Source organism: Onychomys torridus, chromosome 3, assembly GCF_903995425.1.
Source record: "Onychomys torridus chromosome 3, mOncTor1.1, whole genome shotgun sequence".
NCBI classification, from domain to species: Eukaryota; Metazoa; Chordata; class Mammalia; order Rodentia; family Cricetidae; genus Onychomys; species Onychomys torridus.
Genome location: NC_050445.1, coordinates 55,295,244 through 55,305,527, shown reverse-complemented (window position 1 = coordinate 55,305,527; position 10,284 = coordinate 55,295,244). Strand labels below are relative to the sequence as shown.

Genomic DNA, 10,284 nt, shown 5'->3' with positions numbered 1-10,284 from the left:
GAAAATGACAAGCTGACCAACAGGGACAGCCACAGGGTTAGCTGTATTCACTAACCCCCTGGGACCAGTCATTTATACCAACTGAGTTGTTAGTCCAAGTAGCTAGGTGGAGTCAGGCCAACTTATTCCTAACCCTCCCCCACAAAACTTAATCCACATCTATTGACCTATCTAAACAATAAAAGTATGGATTAGTGAAACCTATGTTCTCTGGCCTCAAGACCATTTTTGAAATTTCTGATTGATATTTGAAACTTGCAGCCAAGTTTTCCATGAAAACAACCAACATCATGTCTTTCCTGTAAATTTTGAGATGGAAACATGTTAGGAGACCATGTTTTGGTAACACTGTCTTTATTGTGTTTTAGGTAATGGTTTTAGTATGAACAAGGAGCTTTTATTGCTAGATCCGCCTCACTGCTGTGCATTAAACTTTGTCTCAGATCAAATTAGCTTTGGTGTAGAAATGAGGTTAGAATGCTCACTAATCATGGCTTGAGCAAAACTGAAGAGTTGCATAGACCATTAAAAATTTCAGTTTTTTGATTTTTCTATTTACATTAAAAATTCTGTTTATATAAGTATTATATCAATAAGAAATTCTTTTTCACTCAGTTCTTAACCTTATTTTTCAAATACAAATACAAATGCAAAACAAACAAACAAAAATACCTCCAGAAACAAAACAATGGAAAGCCAATAGAACTAATAACAGCTTTCTCTGGCTTTGTTGTACTATTTCTGCAAACCATTTGGCAAGTAATAGATTTAGAACTCAAATTCTACTGTACACTAAAGTGTAATAATTATATTAAAATTCCAAACCAAACAATTAGGCATGTATTTGTTTGTAAATACTACTGCCATATAAGAATAAGTAAAAGGATGGATTTGAAAAGTTACCCAAAAATGCTTTAGAAATATTAAGTCAGCTTTATGCTGTCAGACATATATTTCCAGTCTCAGAATATGGTAGCTACAAAATAAATAAATAAAAAAATCCATAATAAAGCTAATTTTTCTAGTTTGTGCTTGTTTGCAATATTAAAGAAAATTTTATGCCAAAAATGTAAAATTTATTCCACGAAAATTAACAGGCTACACAGATAAATTTTGGCAAATGCAACTTTATATTGAAGTTCACACATCTGTATCTTAAAGAATGAGACTCACAGAATCTAATGTATTTCTAAAATACCAGAAATCATATTATAAGCTTTCACAAGTTAAAACTGAAATAATTTAAACGACCAATACACTGAATGTGCAGAAAGTATAAACAAGACTGTGCCTTCCACAGAATAAACACTTCACAAATTGTGCCGGGTGTCATCCTAAGGCTGTGGGCTCCACTTGACAGCTGACTTACAATATAAACATACAGCAACTGTCTGCTTCTTAGAACACCCTAGAATGGGCAGCACACCTCAGAAGAAAATCTCTTTATCCAAGTGATGTGCACCTTAATTTCCAAACCATGTGAGGAAAAATGGAAAAGTATTCAATGCTCTTCCATGCACTTCCTGATGAACAGCCAGGGCCAGTCACTGATTCAATGCCTCTTGACTATTTTCTCCACTGCTAAACAATATGAAGGATACTAGATAACCCTTTAAGGCAACATGTGTTTATTCTGCATCATTAGAACTGCTCATCTGTGGTCAGTTGATACCATTCATGTTGCCTCCCAGACAGATATCTAGCATTTGTAAAATAGAAACGAACTGGAAACTTTTTTACTGAATGAACAGAAAACACATAATACAGTAGTTCAATGCTAGCAATTTCACTGGTAAGGAAGGAAAGTGGCATTTAGAAATAGCAATATATTAATACAAAAAGGTAAACTCTAATTGGAACTGATATACTGCTTTGGAATGCTCCCCCAAACTTACAAGGCGTGTTTAAAGTGTTGTACCCCAATAATTCATGGCACATCTTTAGAGGATTACAGTACTTTTAAGTCCCCCAGTAGTGTGAAGTCTTTGCAAAACAAAAATAGTATGAAATGTTTTAAAGTCTTCAAACTTCTAAAATTAGCTTTTATCAACACATTTACCTCATGTCAACTTAATTTATTCAAATGTCCAATGCTAATTGTTTTTAAGTTTTTTCATATGTAATGATATACACAGCATTTAGCACTGACACTTAGCACCTGCTACACTCATTGTCTAGTGTTCAACCATGGAAAGAAACTTAGGGCAGTGGTTCTCTGTCCTTTCTTAATTACAAACCTTCGCCGGCAGTCAGCAGGATCACTCTGAGATTGAAAATAGGATTTTAGGTGAACTATTGCAAAGACTGCAGAATGTTGCCCAAATCCTTACAACTGCTGATCCCATCCTTGCTTTTCTTCTCAAGACATGGCTACAGGCCACAATTGCTTAGCAGAGAGGGTTAGTGTTTCACAAGGCTAAGGATTTACAGATGCTCCCTCATATAACACAGTAAGGTTCCCTTGGTAACCTGGATTTTCTGCAGTAAAGAAGGGTTGTGCTGAAACAGCGCCTCAGCTCCCTGTTGGAGAAAATGCAGACAAAGGGATTGATCCCTGCTTGGGCAAAACTCATCCAGACAGCGGCTGTCAGAAATCCCCCTGGTACTACAGGCCCTCTTGCAAAAACTCTCCAATAGCAGGCCACCAGATAGGGGCCCCACAAGGTCAGGAAGAGGAAAGTCATTACATAGAACATTCTGCTGATTCGTTTCTCCATTTTGAACTCATCTAAGACCAACAGCCGTCTTCTGCCTGTGGTATTTGCATTTTGCCTGATGCCCAGCAAGGTGGGTGGTGTGGGACCCCTTCCAAATCCCGCTAGCCAATTGGCAGCTGCCTGGCCACTGGCTCCAGGGCCATGAAAGGTCCAGTTCTGGCTGACTGCTGCTACAAACTGGACTGGCTTCATTTTCCTTCGATCGTGGACAAAAAATATCAGCTTGAGGTAGACAAGCTGTGTGGCTAGGAGGATGAGGGCGAGGAGCAGCATAAATCCAAGGGAGTCGTTAGCCCTGAACGAGCGGTGTTGGAAGGTGCACTGATCCTCCTCCCTAATGAACGAGTAGGTGCCCACGTCTAAAACTGGGGGGAAGGCCATGGCCACAGACAGAGTCCAGACCATGCAGATCACAGCCAAACACGTCCAAAAGGTCAGCCTCTTTGTATAGAAGCGGTGATGGGCGATAGCTAAGTATCTGGTGACGCTGATACAGAAGAGCATGAAAGCGGTGTGGAAACAGGACAAAACCCCCAGAAAGGCAATCACTTTGCAAGTCAGAGTCCCGTAAGTCCAGGCAGAGCCATTTTTGACAGAGTTGAACACAAATGGAAAACAAATTGCAGATCTGAGGATGTCTGAACAGCACAGATCCAGCAGGAAGTAGTAGGGAGCTCTGTGCAAGGTCTTATCTTTCACTAGCAAAATGGAGATCAGGAGGTTGCCCACCACGCTGACTCCTATTATGAAACCCAAGGAAGTCAGTTTCAGAAAGGCTGTTAGAGGCGAAAGATTTTGCAAAATGTTGTCAGCTGCATGGCTATAGTTCGCCATAGATGGATGGAGGATAAAAAACAGCCTCAGTCAAGTCTCATGATCTAGATACAAGAACAGGGAAAAGCTAGATCCATGCATTTTACTGAAAATGTAATCCACAAAGAGATCTGATCCAATCTGTGCTCATGCTTCCTCTTTCCTTCCATGTGATTTGCCATCAGAATATCTGAAGAAGAAAAGAAGAGAACTATCAGTTCTTAAGTTAACAAGCCATGATGTCAAAGCAAGCAGAAAGCTGGCCCTTTATGAGGAAGCAAATAAAGTTTCCATTTTAAACACGACTGTTTGTTCCAGCAGTCATTTGCTTGAGATGTCAGGGTACTGGCTGTTTTAGTGTCCTAAGCTAGGTGAACTTAACGATGTCCTTGTTTTAGACACCATCTCGTCAGATGTGGGCACCTTCATGAGGGAAGGGAATAAATTGTCCCACAGTTGTAAGATACGCCAGCCCAAGAATTAGTAACTAGCTTTGCAAAGGAATCTGCAAGGTTACCGATAGGAGACAGAGAGGAGGCTATCCACAATTATTAGAGCTCTTTTAGTACCATCAGTATTTTAAAGGAAGCTTCTCTGCTCATTTGCATCCAGAGAACCTCTGCAAAATATACCTTTTTAAGTCAAGTGCCCCAGCTCATGCTGCAGGAGAGTATTTGTTGATTCATCTTGAGGCATGATTTCGACACCGGACTTAAAATGAATAGAAATCTGTCCGAAGATTTGATGTGTTTTAATCTTTTGTCTTTCTCTCCTTACCCCACCCACCCCCCTTTTTGGCAAATCTTGTAGCTTTTAAGCCAACATGATTATTAAAAATGGTTAATGTAAATACTGGCCAGGGAAACACACCCAGAGGGATAATGCACTTCCATTTGTAAACCTTGGCTGCCTGGATTCAAATGAATATAATATGAAATGGTATTTCTTAGGCAATTAAGCTTTTCTCATTTACACTGATAATCTTTGTTGCAAATCACAAGTGGCTTTATTTTTAAACAAAATGCACATTGTCTCCTAGGTGCCTGGGAGCCACACCAGGGAAATCAGCTTCCTCTGTTATTCCCACGAAGCGAGTTTCCTTTGCCACTTCTCACTTGCCTGGAATATGCTGATGGAAACCCAAGCAGAACTGCATCCGATGATGCTAATTTCCCAACCGGTGCATCCCCGGGCAAATACCGATCACATCATGCAACATTACGAAACCTGAAATCCACCACCCCTGGATTTATAACGGGGATGGAGGAGGGGGAGGGGAGGAGAGAGAGAGAGAGAGAGAGAGAGAGATGCATTACATACTCGAAGATGGGGAGAGATTGCTTCTGTGCTGCAAGGGAAGGATTCCCGGTGATTCGCAGTCTGGTATTCCTCAGTTTTGCAAAGCTTTCCAGAAACCGAACTCTCAATAAGCCTTACAGAAGATGCATTGTCTGAATGTACTTCCATTATGCAGTTTATTGTCAGAAAGGGAAGGAAAAAAAAAAACCCTCTGGGAGGGCTGTATCCTGGTGAACCTGCAGTTTCATCAACACGGTGCAACCCCCTCCCCCAAACTTAACCGAGAGTATATCCTCCTACCTGTTGGTGTTGGATATCCCGACAGACTATAGCTTCTTCTTTCTATAAATTGCTGATTTTTTTTTCCTGAGTGCCTTGACTGAGCATCCAGGCAGGGCTCGGCGGCGCCTGCGCGTTGGAGCCTCCTTCAGCTCCAGCCGCGTCCTCCCCTGTCGCAGCGGCACCGTCTCCCCCAGTAACGCAGGGGCCGCGGCGGCGGCGGCGCGGTGGCGAGGGCGGCGGCAAGGGCTGCTCCGGCCTCCTCCGCCCGGCCAGCGGGAGCCCCTGCCTGTCTCCGGAGCAGGCTGGCTTGCTTCAATGTCCTGTCCAGTTCAGCCGGCCCCGAATCAGGCTTTTGTTCCCTCGAGGCTGCTTCGGAACTTTTCCCTCCCCGCATTGGAAGTGGGGGGCTCGGGAAGGCTCTTCCCGGACCTCAGGCCCATCCTCTTCCCCTAGGGCAGCGCACGAAGCCACCGTGCCGCGGACCGCCGCCTCCGCCCCAGCTGCCCCGAACCCTCGCCTTCCCGAAACATCGTCTTCCTTTCTCTGTCAGGGTGGTCCTGCTAAGCATTGGATGCGCCTTGCAGAATTCTTCTCAAATGATTTTCCCTGCTGGTCTTTGATTTGGCACGTTAGCTGAGGAAAGAAAAAGAAAGAATGAAAAAAGACAGAAAAAAAAATTAAGCACAGTCAAAAATCTTGTCAATGGGGGAAGAAGGAAAGCAGGTTAGGGCAGCCCTGTCTTTGTTAGTCATCTGTTCTCGAAGGCACGCAGATCTGTGTTTAAGGAAGGAGATGCTAAGTTCAGTCGGCAAGAGCAAAAACGATCTACACTCATTCTACCTTCTCCAACGTGACTAACGGATCAGGAGAACAGAGATTTTACATGGCTGTTCCTCACATCCCACCCCACCAAGCTACAAGCCTCTCCTTTCTCCTCCAAGCCGGGCTGACCAATAGGTTGCTGATGTCAAAGCGGTGGTGTGTATGAGTTCCCCCTTTCCTCTCCTTTGTTATTAGACATAAAAAAAAATTACCAGGAATATGATGAATACCGAAAACTTACACCAGTCCACAAACACCACATAGTCTGACACCTGGTGATTAGGAACGCCTCTAGAATCATCCACGTCCCGATTATCCCATTTCCAAAGAGTTTTTGTGAGGGTGGGGTAAGATTTTAAACAACTACCCACTCTCCACCCCTTAAAAAGCTAGCAGGCACGCTTTCATTAATTCCCAAGGTAAAACGTCTGCTTGTCTTGCTGCAAGATTATTGCTTTATAATAATCTGTTAATGAAACAGAAAAAAACCTCTCTACAGTAATAATTTGATCTCGAGACAGCAGTAAAATACCTCATCGCTGGGTGGTGAGATTGTGACATTCAGGGGAAGTCAAGCCAATCAGCATACAGATAATATAGGTTAATTTACATATTGTATTTCTATTGGACACATAGAGGTAAAATGTTTAAGGCTTAAAAATGAATACTTCACTGTCATGATGTCACAGTCGTTACACAAAGACCAATGTTAGTAATGCTGAAATAATGTTAAACTGCCCTGATTTGATTGGAGATTTTCTTAGCCAATTAAAAATATAATGATTAGGGGTGTGTGTGTGTGTGTGTGTGTGTGTGTGTGTGTGTGTGTGTGTTCTTTTGGATAACCAAAAGGCACTTGCTTATAGGCATTTCCTTTACTTAGGAGAGTCAATCCTGCAACAATACAGAAAGTAACTTGAAGATATTTCCACCCAAGTAAGACATCCCAGTTTTTGTAAACCATGATTCTGCAGAACTTGGAACTATATGATGGGGAAAATCTTCTAAGTGAAATCTCAAGCTATTTTTATGAAACTACAAAATAATTTTCTACTTCTTAAATTGTATCTCAATGCATTTTGCAAAGAATGATGATTTATTGAACTTTTAAGATTAAAAAATAGTTAATGGATTAAGTGATTCAAGTAAGTTTGCTGAACACCCACTGTTGACCAGATGTTAGGCTATCCAGATTAAAAAGTTTAGAAGTAAATGAAAGGGAGGGGCACACTGCCAGAGCATGAAGCTATAATCCACTCTGGCAAAAAGTGCAGGACTACGACCCAAGGGTTGAGCTAGATAATAGAAAAGGATTTGTATATACAATAGTCTTCCATAGCAATGCCCAGGTATAGTAGAGCTATTTTTCTTTGGCAACTGAGTACAGCTACAGTCACTTCAGTTCCCTGCTCCCCATGCCCATTAGACAAGAATGTCATTTTCTTCCCTCCAAAGGGGGGTCAAGAACTAATGAGATGATTTTCAATTTAGGTCATTAATACTACAGAAGAAACACACTGGGTTTTGCATCTTGGAACAACAGACAAGGATTTTAAAGACAGGTTTAACAGCTGAACAAAGTTTCATATTATCAACAAGTTCTAAAACATATGGCTATTGCTGCAGATTTACATTCACATTGTAGGGTGACTTGATCTCAGCTAACTTCTTTTCTGATTCCTTATATCACCAAACCTAGAAAAATTGATTTTCAGGTTAAAAATAAAAGACAAAGCACACCCAGCAAAGTGTTTTCTACCCTAATCATAGGGTTTGAAGGACTTTAAAGGTTCCCAGCATTTGACATGTTACATTTAGAATATTGATTTTTGTTTAGGCAATTTGCTCAATTTGGTCATTAGACTCAATATAGACAATTTTATTTTAAAAGGAAACTAACTTCTTTTTGGAGTTAACGTATTTTAGGTTTTTGTTCTGTGATGCTCAGCTTCATTATGGGTGCAGTGGTTTTATTCTATGCATTGCTTATGTGCAAGTCCATCAAGATTTGAACTTATAGAATAATAGGCCGCAATAAAAGGTTCTAAAAATGATATCTACTTGTTCATTAAAAATGTTTATAGTTTGTCCTTAAAGCTTTAGAAAACATGTAAATTTGGAGTTCTGAACTAGTGATTGCTAAAAGCTTTATTGAGAAGAAAGGTACCCATTGATCCCTCTTGCATAGAAACATTTTATGATAGACTATTGAGAAATAAGAGCTAACTTGGCATAAGTAATTAATAGATAGAAGAATTATACATTTATGTTTAATAATGTTTTTCCAAGAAGCAAACTTTTCCAGAGTGATATAAGTAGTTAAAAGTTTTTAGGGCATTGTACTTACATACTTGAAGATTAAAATGGTGGACTTCAGACCTAAAAAGTGACCATCAGATTTTAAAACTGTGCCTCAGAAGTTTGGAATAACTATAATTGTGACCATCTCAAATGAGGAATGATATTTCTTCAGAATTTTAATAGGTTTTAAAAAGATTAAGAATCTGGCATATTTCTTTCCACATCACTAAGAGGTTCATTTGTCAGATTTTCCTTTCTGTTCTGCCACAAAACAGGGTCCAAAGTGCTACTATAACTCACTTTTAATTTTGGAGGTAGCATCTTCTTTCTCAGTTTAAGACACAGGCTTTTGAAAGCTCAGCAGTTTCCTTTTTGTGACCTTTGTGTAGAAAATTTCCATCTCTGACAAACTTTAAGATTTATCCCTGTATTTAATTCATCTAGCAAACACTTTGTCAGGCTGGTTCTCTATGAGATACCAGGATAGATCTCGAAGAAAACCAACAATCAGGTGGTGGGACTTGTTTACGGACAGCTGCATCCTTCTCGAGAAAACCGGGAGAGGAAGGAGAGTGGTTAGAAGCAAAGGGGTGCTTGTCCAGTGCTTAGAGGGAAGCCACAGGAGTTTGAAAAGTAAGAGTCAGCTCTCATGTTGAATAACCATGAGACGAAAGAACTGTTCACTGAGGGTGGCAAAAGAAAAAAATGGAAAGAAGAAGCTCATCTAATAATGAAAATAATGAGTTATTTCAGACATACGGAATGTGAAGTATTGGTGGGTATTTCAAATATTGAAGTCTTTTATGTGGTCAAAAGTGAAGGCCTAATTCAGGAAGTACCAAGGAATGATGGCAGAGTAGCATAAACTGATGGATGGTGTTGCCAGTTAGAAACAGTCAAGTGAGTCTCTTCTTCCTATTCCAGTCAGTTCATAAAAGGGGGTGGTGGTGGTTATAAATATGCTGGAGAAGTGGAAAAACAGGAGAAACGTTTGTGTCAGGGGTACCTCAGGATAAAGACTTTTAATGAGGAGTGGTCATCGTCCACACAAATTGTGACTCAGAACTTTAGACCAGTGGTGAATGAGAAGATACCATTGGGTCTGGTAGTAAGGCTAGCAGTTTATGAGAGACAAGTTTGTATGTATTGACAAGCAATGGCACAGTCTTAAAGGCGTCTAAGGTTAGACTCAGATAGGATTGTACTGTTAATCACAGCACTGTCTTGATGACATAGGTTTTAATGAATTTTATTAATACTTTATGAACAAAGTGGTGGTTATTTAAATGAATACAGCATGTCTTCTTCAAGAAGTCTTGAAAACTTTTAAACTGTATATTATTTAACTTATGTGACTGAGAAGAGCAAACAAAAGTTACAAGTTCCTTACTAATGCCTGGGACAACTTCAGCGCTTAAAGAAAAAGCCCTTGTTCTACTATTATACTCAAAATTGTCCCATTAATTTTATATTCCAACCCCACCTCCTTTTTTAAAAAATATCTATTTTATTTTTATGTGCACTTGTGTTTTTGCCATGGGTGTTGGGGTCCCCTGAAACTGAAGTTTCAGACAGGTGTGAGCTGCCATGTGGGTGCTGGGAATTGAACTCGGGTCCTCTGGAAGAAGAGTCAGCACTCTTAACCCCTGAGCCATCTTTCCAGCCCACCACCTCCTTTTTTAGATGCAGTTAATCTTATCTAGGAAAACAAAAATGGAGAAAGAGAAATGAAGAGAAGAGAAGGGGGGGGGGGACAGACAGACAGACGCCTAGAGGAAAGACATGAAGAGGAACCCACATGTTGGTAAAATGACTAAGGAATGAGAAGCTAATTTAATAGTCAAGTTAATGGAGAGTCATACATATCTTAGATGGATTATAAATTCTCAGGGAATAAAAATGCAATGTAGATTTAAAATCTCTAGAACTATAAGGACTTTTGGTTTCATTTTTCAGAGGTTACTTCAATCTCGTAGTACATTAAGGACATTACTATGAGTACCCGTTCAGTGATAATGTAAGCAGGTGATGATTGCTTCTGTGGTGTTTA

At 40.3% G+C, this 10,284-nt stretch overlaps 1 protein-coding gene across 5 annotated transcripts; it reads right to left on the bottom strand.

The window, feature by feature from the left end:
- Positions 1 to 337: 337 nt before the first annotated feature.
- On the bottom strand, positions 338 to 6,474 carry Gpr85 (G protein-coupled receptor 85). Of its 5 annotated transcripts, XM_036181347.1 has the most exons (4): positions 6,175 to 6,474; positions 5,130 to 5,744; positions 4,650 to 4,773; positions 338 to 3,720 (listed from the first exon to the last, which is right to left on the bottom strand). In XM_036181347.1, exon 4 carries the CDS (start codon positions 3,549 to 3,551, stop codon positions 2,439 to 2,441), a length of 1,113 nt encoding a protein of 370 aa, XP_036037240.1. In that variant the 5' UTR covers positions 3,552 to 3,720; positions 4,650 to 4,773; positions 5,130 to 5,744; positions 6,175 to 6,474; the 3' UTR covers positions 338 to 2,438. The 5 variants fall into 5 exon arrangements, with proteins under 5 accessions (XP_036037240.1, XP_036037241.1, XP_036037239.1 ...); XM_036181348.1 differs by lacking the exon at positions 4,650 to 4,773; XM_036181346.1 differs by lacking the exon at positions 4,650 to 4,773 and having other exon boundaries at positions 6,146 to 6,443.
- Between the last annotated feature and the right edge of the window lie 3,810 nt (positions 6,475 to 10,284).